The sequence below is a fragment of the Rana temporaria genome, chromosome 2 (genome assembly GCF_905171775.1).
Source record: "Rana temporaria chromosome 2, aRanTem1.1, whole genome shotgun sequence".
In the NCBI taxonomy this organism is placed as follows: domain Eukaryota; kingdom Metazoa; phylum Chordata; class Amphibia; order Anura; family Ranidae; genus Rana; species Rana temporaria.
Window position 1 is genome coordinate 92233005 of NC_053490.1, and position 19137 is coordinate 92252141.

Sequence of the window (19137 nt, forward strand, 5' to 3'; positions counted from 1 at the left end):
CAGGGTCCATCTGCACCACAACAGAAGCCGGAGGCAAGGAGGTAGTGGGCAAGATTGCCGCCACACGAGTGACCAGCGGTGGGAGTCGGGAGGTCTGATCGGCTTCCTTCTTCATGGATCTGCGCTTCCCAGTGTATTTGTTGCCTGCGCAATTACTGGGTGACATAAAAAATCAAAACGACTGCCATTTTATTCTCTAGGGTTTCTGCTAACAAATATATACATAATGTCTGGGGTTTCTAAGTAATTTTATAGGAGTACGGCGGCAGAGCGGCTCTCCTGCACTGGATCACGCACCTTGTAAGTGATCTGCCACTTCTGGGTAGGGGGTGCGCGGATGATCCTGCGGCTGTGATTAGCCATAGCTACAAGGCAATGGATGTCGACCGCCACCCGCTGTTTGGCAAGGTGGGAGACAGAACAGAGCTTTCCCTATGTAAACAAGACAAAGCTTTGTTCTGCAAAGCAGGGAATAAAATCTACCATATCCATTAGTAAAAACACTATTAGCCCCTGGAGGGGGCATCGGGGTGCTCCTCCTTTTTTCCATTTTATTATCTAGAGTCTCTGCTAAAGAAAAACATATATAATGTTTGGGGGTTCTAAGTAATTTTCTAACAAAAAAATACAAATTTAAAGCGGGAGTTCACCCGAAAAAATTGTTTTAACATTAGATTGATGCTCATTTTGTCAAGGGGAATCGGTAGTTTTTTTAAAAACGAAGCTGTACTTACCGTTTTAGAGATAGATCCTCTCCGCCGCTTCCGGGTATGGTCTTCGGGACTGGGCGTTCCTATTTAATTGACAGGCTTCCGACGGTCGCATACATCGCGTCACGAGTAGCCGAAAGAAGCCGAACGTCGGTCCGGCTCTATACGGCCCCTGCGCACCGACGTTCGGCTACTTTCGGAAAATCGTGACGCGATGTATGCGACCGTCGGAAGCCTGTCAATCAAATAGGAACGCCCAGTCCCGCAGCCCATACCCGGAAGCGGCGGAGAAGATCGCTCTCTAAAACGGTAAGTACTGCTTCGATTTTAAAAAAACTACCCGATTCCCCTTGACAAAATGAGCATCAATCTAATGTTAAAAATTTACTTTTCGGGTGAACCTCCACTTTAAACTTGTACACAAAAAGTTCCAGAAAGGGCCTGGTATGGAATTGGTTAAACTCACACAAGGCTGTATTGGAAAAAATGGCTTGGTCATGAAGGTGGGGTTAACCTTCTGGAGGGCAAGTGGTTAAAGTTGATATATTGCATTTTTGTGCCTTAAAATTCACTCTAGTGCATTTCTTTGCTAAAAATGTTGCTTTATTTCATGAACGGTTTGCGCTAATATAGTGTGACATTAAAAAAAATTGGAACAATTATCATGTTTTAGGAAGTTTTACGTAATCTTCTTTCTTTTTTTTTAAGCATGTGTGCAAACAAAAATGCAACAGCGGCTCTGACAGTGCAAAGGTTAAATGCTCTATCCTTTCTGCTTGCAATGTTGTGTGTATTGATTTGTCAGTTTATTTGGGTTAGGCTGGAAGCTGACTGGGAAAGCTGTGTGTGTGCAGGTCTGAGGGGAGACATGCTACATGCCGTCGCTGCACAGTGCTGCTTCCTCTATGTGAGGCTCACAGGAATGCCATAAACCCCGCAGGATACAGCCAATAGACACACACCAGAGCACAGTGTACTAAGAGGAGCGCTCAGCCCTCACAGGCCGGGGACGTCACGTGACCAAACAACGCCGCGCTGACCTCTCACGTGAAGCCAGGTGACCTGTGACAGCTGACACTTCCGGGAAGATGGCGGCCTGGAGAAGAGTTTTCTCTGTTTTGGTTCCTAGATTGGGGGCTGTCGGGGGCCCCGGGCTGAGGAGCGGGAGGAATGCAGCTCGCTTGGCCGGAGTGGCGGTGACCGGAGCGGTGTGTGGAGGACTGTGGCTGCTAAAGGGAAGAGGAGAGCCGACAGCCGGACTAATGACCGTCTGTGCACAGGTGAGAGGCATCATGGGGTATAATGCAATGTCTATTATCTGGCTGAGTATAATGCAATGTCTATTATCTGGCTGTCATGGCTCCCAGCTGTCCCTGATTTGGTGCAATGTCCCTCATGCCTCCTCATTTTGGTCTGATCTATATAGTTGTGTATATAAAATACACTATTTAACTTTCAAAAAGTGTTTTCCTTTTTATCCAAATTCTAAATTGTTGCATTTGTACAATGTAAATGCCAATATAAAGTGGTTAAAAAAAATATATATAATTTTAAATTCTCCTTTAAGGGGGGTGTATCCTATGCCTACATACTTTTGCTAGTAGGTGTCCCTCATTCCCATCTCAAAAAGTTGGGAGGTATGGGCTGTGTGTAATACAATGCATATTATCTGGCGAGGTGTAATGCAATATACAGTACCTTGACAAAGTATTCATACCCATGACATTTTTCATATTTTGTCATGTTGCAACCAAACAAGTAAAACCTTATTTTAATGTGTTTCTAGACCAACACAAAGTGGCACATAATTGTGAAGTGGAAGGAAAATGATAAATGGTTTTCAAGTTGTGTGTGTTTTTATTTTTTTTACAAATAAAAATTTGAAAAATGTGGTGTGCATTTGTATTCAGCCCCCTTTTCTCGGATTCCCGTACTAAAATCTAGTGGAACCAATTGCCTTCAGAAGTCACTAGGGTTGTCTCAATACTAGGGGTGCAACGGATCAAAAAACTCACGGATCGGATCGATCCTCGGATCAGGAGTCACGGATCGGATCATTTTCGGATCAGCAAAAAAAAAAAAGGGTCAGTTTTTTCATTGGTCCAAAAAAAAAAATGTATATGTATATGTATGTATATATATATATATATATATATATATATATATAATATATATATATATAATAAAATAATATATATTTTTTTTGGACCAATTAAAAAAAGGAACCTTTTTTTTTTTTTTTTTTGCTGATCCGAAAAAAGAGCACAATAGCAATTCACAGGGGTGGATTAAAGAGGAAGCAGGTGAGGCTGTTTGGGACTTAAAGTACAATCTTGATGTTTTTACAGATATATATATATATATCTGTAAAAACATCAAGATTGTACTTTAAGTCCCAAACAGCCTCACCTGCTTCCTCTTTAATCCACCCCTGTGAATTGCTATTGTGCTCTTTTTTCCCCCTTTCCCCCCCCCTCCTCTCACACCAGTGCTTCACTGCTAACATTCCCATTCAGCTTGCTAGAGCCCAGTGCACAGCGTGACACGCCTCCCCGGGGAGGCGGGGAGGCGTGTCACGCTGGGCTCTGGCAAGCAGACTGGCCGCCGCTCCGGAGCTAGGCCGAAGCCGGGGACTTTCCTAGGCCTAGGCTCCGGAGCGCTCTGCGGATCGCGGGGTGTGCCGATCCGAACAGGGTGGCCCGTTCGGATCACGGATCGGTGACGATCCGTTACACCCCTACTCAATACCACTTTTTTTTAAGACCGAGTAGAAGTACCGATACTTTTTTTTTATTTCATGTGACAGTGGCACATGTGTCGGGTGTGATGCTCATTTTGTCAAGGGGAATCGGCTAGTTTTTTTAAAATCGAAGCTGTACTTACCGTTCCGATCTTCTCCGCCGCTTCCGGGTATGGTCTTCGGGACTGGGCGTTCCTATTTTGATTGACAATCTTCCGACAGGCTTCCGACGGTCGCATACATCGCGCCACGAGTAGCCGAACGTCGGTGCGGCTCTATACGGCGCCTGCGCACCGACGTTCGGCTACTTTCGGAAAATCGTGACGCGATGGATGCGAACGTCGGAAGACTGTCAATATAGGAACGCCCAGTCCCGCAGCCCATACCCGGAAGCGGCGGAGAAGATCGCTCTCTAAAACAGTAAGTACAGCTTCGATTTTAAAAAAAACTAGCCGATTCCCCTAGATAAAATTAGCATGAATCTAAGGTTAAAAATTAATATTTCTGGGTGAACCTCCACTTTAACAGACCTGTGACAACTCCCCTTTGAGTCGGGGAAGGGGACTAAGAACACATGTTCCACAGTCCCTTTCTCAGCAGCTTCAGCTGCGTTGAAAATGAATGGAGAGAAGACGGCGGCTCCTCTCCATTCATAAACTGAAACATTGTAAACACAGTTTACGATGTTTCAGTTATGTGAATGGACAGAGTCAGTGATCACGTACATTCAGAAAAGGTAGGAGCCGGATTTACCGGCTCCTACCTCCTGCTCTTCATCCTGACAGATCGAGAGGACAGAGGTGGAGGGCAACACGGAGGGGGATAGCAGCAGAATGGAGGGGGGCTAGAGGAGGATACGGGGACAGTCAGCAGTGCTTGTAACTCTCCCACTGCACTGATCACCCTCACTGTCCAGGTATCGGGTGAAGCATTTTCCCGAGTACAAGTACTCGTGCAAATGCTCGGTATCGGGAGAACCCTAGAAATCGCCTAATTAGTAAATCAGGTCCACCTGTATGTAATTTAATCTCAGTACAAATACAGCTGTTCTGTGAAGCCCTCAGAGGTTTTTTAGAGAGCCTTGGCGTTTTCTCTCTGCTGACCACTGGATGGTAAAATTTTAGCTGTGGAAGACTGCATAGCCAGGATCTTTACCAACCAATGGAAAGCTGTGTTCTGGGAAATGCATGTCTAAAGGGTGCCCAGGAATGTGTTCTTTCTTTCACTTTTGCAATCGGCAGGGAGCTGACTTATTATTACCACCCCTCCTGCTGTTGGGAAAAGCAGGAAATACTTAAAGACAGAAAGCTTCAGCTACAGGGATGGACTGAAGATATGCAAACCATTTTCTAACTAAAAAAATATATTTCGGCAATACTAATACCACTTTTTGAGTCCTTGTATGGGGATGCACAGGTGTTCCATGTATCCCTGCAGGCAGTCCAATGCATGTGAACTGGGACACGGCCGCTGCTTCCAATTTGACATCCATGTAGATGTGGGTCCCCAAACAGATGGTGAGGGTTTGGAAATCCACACCTGTACCCACATGGATGTCAGATTGGTTGCAGTGACTTTATTTGTGCAGCTACAGTGCCTCAGTTGATTTGAATGGGACTTCCTGCATGGAACACCTGTATATCTCCATGTGGGCAAACCTGGCCCTCAAACGGGCGTATGCATAGGTATGCCTGTGAGAACGAGGCCTAATGCTGAATCTTAACCACTTCCCGACGGCCGTACGACTATACGGCCGCAGGGTGGTTCTACTTCTCTGGGGCGCCGTCATTTGACGTCCGTCCCTTTCCGCGTGCTCCCGAGCGCGCAGCGGGGAACTTCTGTGCTGGCCGTGTCCCTTGAACACAGCCAATCACAGATCGCCGTGAACGGCCAATCGGAGTGGCCGTTTGCTAGGCGATCTGTGCGGCCAATGAGAGATGATCTCATATGTTTACATATGAGATCATTTCTCATTGCCGACTCTCACAGACAGCGGTGCTGTCAGGGAGAGAGGAGACCGATCTGTGTCTCTTGTACATAGAGACACAGATCGGTCACCTCCCCCAGTCACCCCCCTTCCCCCACAGTTGGAACACTATATAGGGAATACATTTAACCCCTTCCTCACCCCCTAGTGTTAACCCCTTCCCTGCCAGTCACATTTATACAGTAATTCGTGCATATTTATAGCACTGATTGCAGTATAAATGTGAATGGTGTCAAAAGTGTCCGATGTGTCCGCCATAATGTCGCAGTCGCAATATAAATCACAGATCGCCGCCATTACTAGTAAAAAAATAATAAAAAATAATAATTCTGTCCCTTATTTTGTAGACGCTATAACTTTTGCGCAAACCAGTCGCTTATTGTGATTTTTTTTTTTTTTTTTAATTTATTTTTTTTACAAAAAATATGTCGAATACGTATCGGCCTAGACTGAGGATAAATTTTTTTTTTTTTTTTTTTTTTTTAATTTAGTCATTTATTATAGCAACAAGTAAAAATTTTTATTTTTTTTTCAAAATTGTCGCTCTATTTTTGTTTATAGCGCAAAAAATAAAAACCGCAGAGGTGATCAAATACCACCAAAAGAAAGCTCTATTTGTGGGGAAAAAAAGGACGTCAATTTTGTTTGGGAGCCACATTGCACGACTGCGCAATTGTCAGTTAAAGCGACGCAGTGCCGAATCACAAAAAGTTCCCTGGGCAGGAAGGGGGTTTAAGTGCCCAGTAAGGAAGTGGTTAATAATGTAATACATGTGATTCCAATGTGTGCATCTATTTGTGCGTTTTACATTTTTTATTAATAAAATACATTGCACAGTCTTCACACCATTGGTAAATATACTTCACCTGCTTTCATATACAAGAGTACAATAATGATATCACATTTTACTAAGAGCTACACATTGTGAAACATAATCTTGATGTCGGGAAAAGGCACTTATGGGTAGTCAGATCTGCTTGTAAATATTTGTGTTTTGTTGTTGTTCTCAAGTTTCAGTCTGTTAATATATGTCAAACCATTTGTTTATGAAGCTATTATTGTTCATTGATTATTTTAGACATAAGAACAGAGTGGCAGAAGGATACAGTAGAGCAGATCAATTTGAACTATTTGTGGAATAATTCAATGTCAACCCTTTGCATTACCCATCGCTTTCATATGGGGGCTGGAAGACACCCAGCCCTGTGTAAGCTACAACTAAAAACACCTGACTGTGGCTTACATGGGAATGTCTTGCTACATGCAGCTAAATGGAAGGTCAAGGTAAAAAATTAAGTTTAGTATAGACAGTTGGGGATGGGAGGTGTAAAATGAACCGTTTGCTCTGCCCCCATGGCACCTGGTGGTACCAGGAAATCTTGGCGGGGGCCGTAAGCCAGAATTCGGGGTATCTATTTTTATCTTTATTTGTAACTAGGTGTGTTTAGAAAGTGATTGGTGAAGCAATGAGGCTTAGTTAAGGGGTGTTGCCCCAAAATCTGGTCAAGTTCCAAACCTGCAAAGAGGCTTTTCTGGTGAACAAAGGCAATAGCATGTATGTTGTAGTTCATTTGTGTGGAGTATTGGCGCTCTTTTTACATTAAGGCAAGACCATTCATTTGAATAGGGTGCATAATGTACCAAAATGCACACAAAAAGCATGTACAATTTTTAGCAATGCAGTCATACCACAACAGTTATGGTTATCAAGATGGTTAACCACTTAACCCCCGGACCATATTGCTGGTCAAAGACCAGGCCACTTTTTGCGATTCGGCACTGCGTCGCTTTAACCGACAATTGCGCTGTCATGCGACGTGGCTCCCAAACAAAATTGGTGTCTTTTTTTTTTTCCCCACAAAAAGAGCTTTCTTTTGGTGTGTTTTTATTTTTTTTTTTTTATTTCTTTTTATTGAAATTTTTTCAACATGACATACAAACACAAAAAAGAGAGTACCACGGCACAACACCATGTCTCTCGCGACCAACATGGTCGTAACATTGACACCTTACCTAACATAGGTAACTGCTTACAAAACTCTTTTGGTGGTATTTGATCACCTCTGCAGTTTTTGCGCTATAAACAAAAATAGAGCGTCAATTTTGAAAAAAATGCAATATTTTTTACTTTTTGCTATAATAAATATCCCCCAAAAATATAAAAAAATAATAATTTTTCCTCAGTTTAGGCCGATACGTATTCGTCTACATATTTTTCGTTAAAAAATCGCAATAAGCGTTTATTGATTGGTTTGCGCAAAAGTTATAGCGTTTACAAAATAGGGGATAGTTTTATTGAATTTTTCTTAATTTTTTTTTGTTTTACTAGTAATGGTGGCGATCATTATTTTTTTTTTTTTTATTTTTTTTTTATCAGTACTGCAAAACTTCGGACACTTTTGACAAATTTTTGGGACCATTGGCATTTTTAAAGGGATCAGTGCTATAAAAATGCATTGATTACTATAAAAATGCCACTGGCAGTGAAGGGGTTAACACTAGGGGGCAAGGAAGGTGTCAACTATGTTCCCTGGGTGTGTTCTAACTAAAGTGGACTGACATGGGGAAATGACAAATCGATGTTTATACATTTGTATGAACAGACGATAGGTCACCCCCCCCCCCCCCCCCCCCCCGACAGGACCGGGAGCTGTATGTTTACACACACAGCTCCCAGTTCTCGCTCTGTAACGAGCGATCGCGGGTGCCCAGCGGTGATCGCGACCGCCGGGTACACGCGGCCCCTGACGCCGATGCGTGTGCCCGGCGGTTGCAATCACCGCCAGGCATCCGCGATCGCTCGTTACAGAGAACCCTATTGGCTGCTCGGCGAGGTGATGTATAGCTACGTGATCTCACCCAGCAGAGCCGACCTGCCGCCGGCTGGTCGGCAAGCAGTTAAAAAAACGGATCGAAAGTCCTCAGTGTATCTTCTTTCTTAAAGTAATGCAACTTGATACAGAGGAAAAAAAAGGAGGATACACTAGAGATTAATTATTAGAATTCATATTTGCATGTATAGCAACCTTTCTTGACCTTTTTAACACAGAGGATCCTTTGAAATTACCTGTTCAGTCTTGGGGACCCCCCTGCTAATATTTATACTATTTACAACTCATGATACATTAGTGTGGTGTTATTTGGGAACAATGCTCTTTACACTTGTGGTAGAATTGTCGTTCCCCCCCCCCCCCCCCATATAGATGTCTAAAAAGATCAATGGTGTCAGTGGGAACCTGACATCTCGGAGGCAGAAATTGCTAATTGCTCAAGGAACCCTTGGTTGAGAAACCTTATATATATATATTTGATCCCCTGAAAATTTTGTAAGTTTAGGTCTATAATTTTTAGCATAGGTGTATTTTAAATGATAGAGACAGAATATCAACCAAAAATCCAGAAAAAAAACACATGATTACAAATGTTATAAACTGACTTGCAGTTCAGTGAGTAAAATAAGTATTTGATCCCCAAACAAAATTTGACTTGGTACTTGGTGGAGATACCCTTGTTGGCAAGCACAGAGGTGAGACGTTTCCTGTAGTTGGTGACCAGGTTTGCACACATCTCAGGAGGGATTTTGGTCCACTCTGTACAGATCTTTTCTAAATCCTTAAGGTTTCTTGGCTGTCGCTTGGCAACTCAGTTTTAGCTCCCTACATACATTTTCTATAGGATTAAGCTGCAAGGCTTTATTTCCTGTTTCCCTATCTCGAGATGCAGGCACCTCCACCTGAAGCCGATTGAAGAATCGGCTCGGGTGAGGACATTGCAGGATCCCTGGACAGGTAAATGTCTTTATATTAAAAGTCAGCAGCTACAGTATTTGTAGCTGCTGACTTTAAATGTTATTGGGGGGAGCTCGGAGTTACTCTTCCGAGACCTTTTTACACTGTCAGCACCTGGGCGTCGGCGGTAAAGTGCTGCTATTTTTAGCGGCGCTTTTCAGCCCCTAGCGAGGTGCATTTAACCCCCCGCTAGTGGCTGAAAATGGGTTAACAGCGCCCTCAAAGTGCTGCTGCAGCGACGCTGCCCATCAAAGGGCAGGGGCGCTTTAGGAACGGTATATACACCGCTCCTAAAGCGCATCAAAGAAGCTGCTTGCAGGACTTTTTTGGACGTCCTGCCAGCGCACCGCCCAAGTGTGAAAGCCATCAAGCGCTATTTTTAGTGCTAGAACGCCTGTAAAACGCCTCAGTGTGAAAGGGATCTCAAGTAAGATTTGTTTACAGTGAAACAGAATACATAGCAAACATAAAAATAAAGTGAACCATAAACCAAGTGATAAAATGCCTGACTCGCAACCTTACTAAGTTACCGAAAAGATCTATACAGACAAAAGGGAAGCCTAGATCAACAGAGTAAAACTGGAAGTAGAAGAAACAGTTAGAAAGGGGAACCACAACTGGAAATCAGGAACAAGGGAAGCAAATACAAGGCAGCAGGGTACAAGGTACAGATGAAGGAGCAGGATCTAGGTTCAGGATAAGTCGGCAAGCATAATCAGGCAAAACGCTGAAGGGGAAATGTTGTTGACTAGGGACTAAATACACTCCAAGCAGCTAGCTTGGTGTTTTGGAAGCTGGAAAAAAAAAACTTTGCATCGCAGTGAGTTGTGTATGGGGCTACGTAGCCACAGACCTGTCAGGATGTCCATGCTGACTCGCGTCCACAGCCAAAAGTGCCTATAGTGGGAATGTGACCATCAGAGCAATGAAATTGGGTGGCCTGGTCTGATGAATCACGTTTTCCTTTAGCATGTGGATGGCCGGGTGCTTGTGCGTTGCTTACCTGGAGAAGAGATGGCAGCAAGATGCAGTATGGGGAAAAAGGCAAGCCGGCAGAGGCAGTGTGATGCTTTTGGCAATGTTCTGCTGAGAAACCTTGGGTTCGGCCATTCATGTGGATGTTACATGACATGCACCACTTGCCTAAACATTGTTGCTGACCAAGTAAACCCCTTCATGGAAATGATATTCAATGATGCTGTGGCCTCTTTCGGCATGATAATGTTCCATTTCACACTTCAAAAATGGTTCAAGAATGGTTTGAGAAACAGAGTGTCAGTAGTTGATTTATGCTGGCCATACACTCCGTGAAAAATCGTCAAGTCAGCAAGTCTGATTCATGGAGTCCCCACCTTGCAAGTGAAAGGACTTGTAGGATCTGCTATGACAGCTTGGTGCCAGATAGCACAGCATGCCTCGAGGGGTCAGGACTGTTTGGCTGCAAAAGGGGACCTACTTAATACTAGGTGGCTGGTCATAAAGTTATGGCTGATCGGTGTATACATCATCTGCAATTGCACAGCCAGTGCCTCACAGTACCACAAGTCCTGTTGTAGGAAACCTGTGTACGACTGAAATACCGTAAATATAAAAAATACTGTGCACACATTTTATAATCCTCCACTTAAATTCTCCAATGTAGACCAGCTATCTGACACACAAGGTTGTGCCCATGAGAGGCTGACCAGGAATCGTTGTGGTAAAGTTTAAAAGGTGGTACAATTACCTCCTAAAATAGGAGAGAGGACATTTTTATTTTTATTTTTTCCCTACAACCATCCTCTGATTGTGACATCACTATATACTCTACACTAAAACATAATCGGGGAGGGAGTGTCCGGCCAGCAATGAAGTCGGTTCACACAACTCCAGGGCGGCCAGCCGGCCACGGTCCAAAAGGGTCCTGTGTGTCCTTGGGTCCCATTCAGGTGCAAATTCAGGCAAAAATTCGGATCGGATTTGCACCTGAACCGGCGGACAGGGACGCACGGGACCCCATGCTGTCAACCCGGCCTTAGTGAGTCTTTTACCAAAAAAATAACTGAGCAGAACTAATCGCATCATTGCACTGATGCACGCAATATGGGACACATGTTATTGCACATTTTGTAGGTGCTGCATTAAGAAGCCTGTGCATTTTTTGAGTGCTCCACAACCAACCTGAATTCAACCCCTAAATGTTTGTCAAAGGTAGGTGGAACCCTAGCCTTGACCTGGGAAAACGTAATGGTGCTCAGACCTGTGGCATTCGTATATAGTAAAAACATACGCCCTCCCTTTTTTTTATTTTTTATCCATCTATCTATCTATCTATCTCCTGTACATCATTTGTGTAAAAAGATTTTTTATATGCATAAATGAATATGTGAGATTTTAAAGGAGCTGATATTGAAATCTTCATTGACATTTTCCCTTCCCTCCCATCCCCCTCTGTGATCTTTTTATTTTCCTTTCTCAGCTGGTCAATCGTGTTTATTATCGAGCTTGTTTCATTGATGTTTCTAAGCCTCGGTTTGTGGGATCAAACTTGCCGAGTCATAAACATAGAAGTGGCAGCTGCTGGCTATTTTCTTTAAATCCATAATCCCACCACTAGCATCCTAATAAAGCTCAGGACTAAACCTTTCCTGCTTTTCTAGTCCTCTCTGACACTTGAGAGGCGGCACTTTAGGTGTTTCTGGGAGTTTGGTTTTTTTATGGAATGCTGAAGAAAGCGTGCCCTTATCCCCTTAATGTAATCTGCCACACAGGAAGTATGCAACTCTACCGCAGGATCCTAGCCTCCTTTTAAAACAAATCTTTAAATCTTGAATTTAAAATAAAATTATTTTATGTGCTTTTTTTTTTTTTTGCAGGTTCCAATATATTTTATGATATATCTAGACCAAAAAGCTATTTTTATAAACTATGCTATCTTGGATGTATTTGTGTATATTTTAGATATACCGTATGTACTCGAGTATAAGCCGAGGACCCAGTTTTACCACCAAAAAAATTGGAAAACGTATTGACTCGAGTATAAGCCGAGGGTGATAATGCAGCAGCTTCTGTAATCGGAAAAGAGGGTCAACAATGCGCTCCTCCTTGTGCTATTCCGTGATAATAGGGATAAAGAGAGGAAACGTTTATTTTAGTTCAAATAAGGAAAGCAGCCTAGTGTGACAACCATGGCTTAAACCATAGATACAGTGGAGTGAGTATTCATTGTAACCCTAGGGCAGGTGGTGCATCACTGGCAGGATTGCCAGATGAATAGGAAAACAATACTTTAATACAACCAAAACCCTCCCCGATTTTTTTTTTTTTTTTTTTTTTTTTTTTAACCAATTTCTCCATTGACAGAATGACCCTGAAGCAAAAACTCTTGGTTTCACTCACTGATCTTCTTAGGTGAAATGTGCTTGGAAAAATAAAATATACTCCTCAAAACACAGCATACAATTCCTCAAAATAGTGCCGCCTGACCTCACCGTGCCCATTGCAGAATCTGATCTGTGTACCCGAGTCCGTGCAGTGTTAAAAACTCGCGCTCCTCCTTGTGCTGTTCCGTGATAGGCGAAACACTCGGTTTCCCAGCAAACACTGTGTTCAGTGTTCCGCCTATCACAGACGTCCTCTCGTCTTCTTGTCTATCAGTAATCCTGTGTGTGTGTGTGTGTGTATATATGTGTGTATATATAATATTATATATGTATATATATATATATATATATATATATATATATATATATATATATATATATATATATATATATATATATATTAAAACCTATTTACAAGAAAAGCTTCCAAATGTGCCCATCAATCAACAATATCAAATGCCAGATGTGCTCAAATTAGTACAGCAGATAAACAATCCATCTGCCACACTTGCCAGTGCATCCCGTGTGTTTGAAGTCACTTCCGGTTTGGCTTCTGACCTCACGTTCAGTCACTGCACAGTCCTGCGTTGACGCATTTCATCACTCCAGGTAGCTGGAATTTATCCACAAATTACTTAACCCTTACATACCCAAGAGTAAACAGCACACCAGGCTGTACTAGTACTTCCATAGGGTTACCACCTAACTAATAACGAAACTATTCATTTAGTTATAATTTAAATAATATAAAGGGAAGGGTGAGATGGCGGTCCATCCCTCCGATGTAAGGTCAAACAACTAATCGTATACGGCTTATCCATATGATTGGTTGTTTTAACCTTTTTTATAAAATTTTTTGCTCTTTTATCCATGTGGGGAAAACGTATTTAACTGAAAAAAATTCCAGTTGCATCTCTAAGATGAGAAGTGAAAGGAAATCTCCAGATAACATAAAATAGAATGATGGGTGTTGTAAAGCTTCCCTAGTCTTTCCCAAACTGGGAAAAAAAATATTATTCATATACTTTAACCTATAACAGTCGGGCATATGTAAAAGATTTCAAGTATTGGCGTTTTTGTGTGATCGCTCCTCACCATAAGTGACCGAGTCGCGGGCTTGTAGCCCATATGCATTCAGATCCTGGCTTTTTAGTGTGCCTGCAGGATACGTGCATTCTGGGCTTCCATCCCTGAACACATAGGGCCCTAAACGTGAGAACCAATCTGTACAGCATCCAGCCCTGCCCGACCTCTGCGTGTTTCAGCCTGCTATAGTCTTTAATAGGTTGGTAATTATAAACTTTTCTGCTCTGTCCGTATGATAATTTTGGAAGATATTTTGCCCTGAACTATATATTGGGTAGTCTTGCAGTGGCAGTAAAGGAATCCAATTTGATTCAATATTTAGGAACATTTATAGCTTCATAGTTGAGTTGAAGTCCCCTCTCTCTTCTTTTTTTTTTTTTTTTCTCCCCTCTTATCCTCGCACTGTACTTGGTGTTTACCATTCTGTCCCGCTGGCCCTTGCAGCAACACTTGTCATGTCGGAGCTGTACGAACTGTGCCTCTTGTCATTCACTAAGAGTACAGCTGTGGTCAGTTTAATGAGGGCGCTTGTGACGGGTACTCATGTTTTGTCAGTCTGAGAACTTGTACTCGTCATTTATTTCAGTGTATGACAATAATGTACGTTACGCCTGGCTATTTCCAGACATTCCTTGTGTAACACAGAAGAAGCAGGTTCGATCATTAGTGTTGGCTTACAGAGTTTGGATTCATGGCAAATATGATGGTATGATCCCTTGGTTGTGGCCTGTAAAAGGGTCGTGTGTATGAATTCTAATGTAAGGGTAGCTAAAGACAGATGTCTTGTGAAAGGAAGAATTCTGCATGTTCATTCTGGATTACCTGGACCTGCCAGCCTTTGTATGCTACCCGCTGCAAAACTCCATAGAAAAGAAAACTATAGCTCGCACAGTTTTAGCATGTTGGAAAATCTGTAATAAAATGTGTTTTTAGAAAATCTCTAAAACATTGCAGACACGGCCTCAACAACCGTTCTCAATACACCTGACACCTCTGTCGCTGCTAAAAGCTACTTTTGTTCACATCTGCCCCATAGGCCGTATGCTCAGAGGCTGGAACACAATTTTGTGCTTTGGCGCATTATGTTCATTGGTACATTGCAGTGCCTGCGCTCTGCTTTTGCAATCCGTGTTTAGGGTGTCATTTAGGAATAGATTGACACCTGCAGCAGATCACAAACCCAGTGCTTTTTGAATGCGGTGCGGGAAACGCACACAGAATGTGGGCTTCCAGAACTGCGTTATGTTGTAAAGCGGCCTTAACCACAGGCCGACCGCTCACAGTAATTATACTGTGAAAAGGCAGCAGGTACAGGTACAGTCCGTGACATGACATGCACTTGACATCAGGCTGCGCCTGCAACCGCTGTGTCCTTCAGACATAATGGATTAATGTTACCGGCACCTGGCTGCTCATCATGTGTTCTCTATGATTTGGTCATAACGATCACGTTATTATGATGTATTGTAAACAAAACCACCATGAATGGTTTTCATTCATCACTGTTTACTTAGTGTACAGGGTTACTTGACTATGCAATTGCCAGGTAAAGTAGCACAGTGCTGAATAGCAAAAAAAGTGCCCTGGTCACGAAGGGGGTAAAACCTTCCAGAGGTTAGGTGGTTAGAGTAACACAACTTTTATTGAAAAAAAATTCCTCTGGGTAATGTATACTGCAAGGATTTAAAAAAACGTTGCTGCCCTGATCCACCTGTTTCTTTGTTTTCGGCTTTGTTTAGAGGTAAGTGTGATGCATACTAGCACATTATGACTTAAACTACCTGGGTGCCTGATTTTTATTATTTTTTGCGGTGTACTACGGCTTTAAGTTATGCTACGTTAACCACTTCCAGGCCTGCTCATGTCGATATACGTTGGCTCTTTGAAGAGGGATATCGTTGTTATGGCAGCATTTAGCTATCATAACCCCGGTGTCCTCTTCTTCAGTGAGCGGTCCAGTTTTGGATAAAAGTGGTCTCTGCCCCATATTCGCCACAAGATCCCTTTTATCGATGGCAGGAGAGAGCCCCCTCCTGCAGCGCTCCGGTGCCCTCCGCCGCTTACTGGAGCCGGCGGCAGAGGCGATTGGATCCTTCATCCTGCTTGACATGGAGCTGAGTGAGAGGAAGATGGACCCCCACCCGGCTCCATAACATTGCAGTGTCGAAGCGACGTCAAAACATCACTTCCGCTCATAAAGGGAATATTTTTTTTTTTTTTTTCAAATTTCATTTTTTTTCTATTGCCCTTTAGTGTAAATATGAGTTCAGGGGGTCTTTTTTGACCCCCATATGTCTTTTTAGACCCCATATTTGAGATGTCCTGTCATACTTTTTATTTTATTTTACTTTTTATATCTTTACACTGTCACTTTTATTCCTATTTCAAAGAATGTAAACATCACTTGTAATAGAAAAAAAAAAGCAACGCGTCCCGCCGAGCTCACATGCAGAAGTGAACACATATGAAAGCGGTGTTCAAACCACACGTGAGATATTGCTGCGGTCGGTAGAGCGAAAGCAATAATTCTATCCCTAAACCAGGGTTCGACACACCCCAGGCGCCATGTCGCCATTGCTACTAGAATTAGCAACCTGGCGTGGCACAGCTGGTGTATCCTGTGTCTCCGTGCACCCCCGCCAAGCGATCTTGTAGAATTTTTTTATTTTTTTTTTTTTTTTTTTTTTTTAAACCTCGCCTATGGAGATTTTTAAGGGTAAAAGTTTGTCGCCATTCCACGAGCGGGCGCAATTTTGAAGCAAGACATGTTGGGTATCAATTTATTCAGTGTGATATCATCTTTCACAATAAAAAAAATTGGACTTCCTTTACTGTTTTTTATTTTTTACTTAAAAAAGTTTGCTTGTAAGACTGCTGCGCAAATACGGTGTGACAAAGACTGCCATTTTATTCTCTTGGGGCGTTAAAAAAAAAAATAAAAAAAAAAAAGGAATTTGTTGGCAAAAAAACTGATTTTAACTTGTAAACACCAAATCTCGGAAAGATGGCCTGGTCCTTAAGTGGTTAAAGTGATTTTAAAGTCGTTTATTTTTTAACAAAAATGTTGTAGTTATCTGCTCTGTGGAATGGGTTTGTACAGAGAAGCCTGGATCCTCTTCTTCTGAGGTCCCTCTTTGGCTCTCCTGGCCCCTCCCTCCTGACTAGTGCAACTCCACGTATCCGTTCAGACACAGAGCTTCTGCCTGGTCCTGCCCCTTCTCTCCTCATTGACTGACTGAATTTGACAGCAGTGGGAGCCAATGGCACCCGGCTGCTGTTTCAGCCAATGAGGAGTCATTAAATATTGCTGGATAGGGAGGGGGCTCAGGTAAGGGAGGGACTGAGGAGGGACTTCTGTACACAGAAGGCTTTTTATCATAATGCATAGAATGCATTATGATAAAAACCTTCTGACTTTACAACCACTTTTAATGTTAAAGTGTCTCTAAAGGCTGAAGGTCTTTTATTTTCATTGAATGTATGTTATTGAATATATATTATATACTCTCCCGTTTCAGTGATCTGCAGATGAGCAGAAGCTCTCCTGGGTTTCTGCTTCTTCATTGGCTGAGAAACAGTGGGAGCCATTGGCCACAAGGCAGTGAGACGGGGCAGGGCTGAGCCATGCTCCGTGTGTGTCTCATAGACACATAGAGGTGGCTCGGATCGAGCATGTATGAGTGAACCATAACAACCAGCTTACTTTTGGAGGCACTTAGGGGGGAAGGGACAGGGACCCAAGAAGAGAATAATTGAGGCTGCTCCAGCAAGGTGCATGCTAATAGCAGGAGAGAGCAAAGTGAGAGAAATGAGCTCATTGGTCTTCTGCTTCTTTTCTTAATGCCCAGTCCCAAGGTAGGTTTGCAAAGGAGATATTTAAGTGTTGCTGAAGAGCAGTAAAGGAAAGTCTGCCAGACGGCTGTGTGGTGTAGCAGAGCTGTGTAAACCTCGGAATTTAATGGATGTATTTTAATTCTTGTATTTAGCTCTATGCCTTGAGCTCTGTATTTTTTATGCCTTCAGTCTTGTGGTTTAGTCGCCATCTTTGGTAAGGGCATTGCTTTCTCTGGAGCCTGGGTACATGTGCTATTATTATTGCAGATACTGATTACATAGTTGTGAAATAATTGTAGGAGGTGTGCCCTAGGCTGCGATGGGATACATTACATTGTCAATTTTGAGCTCACAACTGCTGTAGTATTTTTAGGGTTATTAATATGGTCCATGGATTGATTAAACGCAGTTGTAAAGGGGGTGGAACAAATTGGGCTAGAAAATCAACATGCCATCCTTCTTCTTTTATTTTTTATTTTTTTTATTTATTACAGCTGTTATGTTTTTAGTTCTGGGGCAGGCCAACATTTAGAATGTATGAAAGGGGGAGAGCTCTTTTTGTCCCTCCAGTCCTGGGATTTATACAACCCTGTCATATAGCATTACAGTAGTTTGTGGGCAAACTTCAAAACAACTTGAAAGTGTTAAGACGTTTGACCAGAACAGGAGGACTGAAAGCAGCTTCATGTATGTTCTATGCACCGTTTTTTTTTTTTTATTTTATTACTCATGATAATTAAGTTTACAAGGGTTATTGCCTCACTGGATACCAAGAAGGTTTTGTGACTTGGTTGAGTGGGGTTTTTATTTTTCTGGGAGGTGTTGCAAAGATTTGGGTTTGGGCCTAGGTTCCTATTTTAAATACCGTATTTATCGGCGTATACCGCGCACTTTTTTGCCCTGAAAATCAGGGCAAAATCGTGGGTGCGCGGTATACGCCGATACCCGCTTTCCTGCACCGAGTTTGAATGCTGCGCTGGCATATACAGAGCGCAGTACACTCGTGTATAGTCGGGCAGTCTCGGCTCCTCTCGCGCTTACGTCCTGGATGCGCGAGAGTAGCCGAGCCTGCCTATATACGAGTGTACTGCGCTCAGTATATGCCGGCGCAGTATTCAAACTCGGCGCGGGAAACGAGCGGGGAGGACGCCGGACCCGACAAAGAGGACACCCGAAGCCGCAGACGGACCAGACGAGGCACGCCGCGCAAGACACCAAAACTGTAAGTACAAAAATATTTTTTCCACAGGAATGCGGGTCCACATTAGGGGTTCGCGCTATACGCCAGAGCGCGCAATACCCCGATAAATACAGTACACATGTTTTATCAAGCTCCCAATGCCAGTATGTGCACTGACTGGATTTTGAATGCCTTCTGTCTTTATAGAAGGGTACCCGACAAGGGTGTTCGTTGTCACCTACAGTGGAGAAAACAATTATTTGATCCCCCTGCTGGTTTTGTAGGTTTTCCCACTTACGAAGAAATGAAGAGTATAATTTTTAGCATAGGTGTGTTTTCAATGATAGAGACAGAATATCAACCAAAAATCCAGAAGAAAACATGATACAAATTTTATAAATTTGAGTTGCAGTTCAGTGAGTAAACTATTTAATCCCCTACCAACCAATA

General features: G+C 42.8%; 1 protein-coding gene across 1 annotated transcript in view; it reads left to right on the plus strand.

Annotated features, from left to right (window-relative positions):
• MICU2 (mitochondrial calcium uptake 2) overlaps positions 1-19137 on the plus strand; it is a 538279-nt gene that overhangs the window by 78067 nt on the left and 441075 nt on the right. Inside the window, 1 exon segment of the mRNA XM_040339327.1 lies at positions 1840-1990. Within this exon segment, the coding sequence (XP_040195261.1) occupies positions 1840-1990 (151 nt within the window).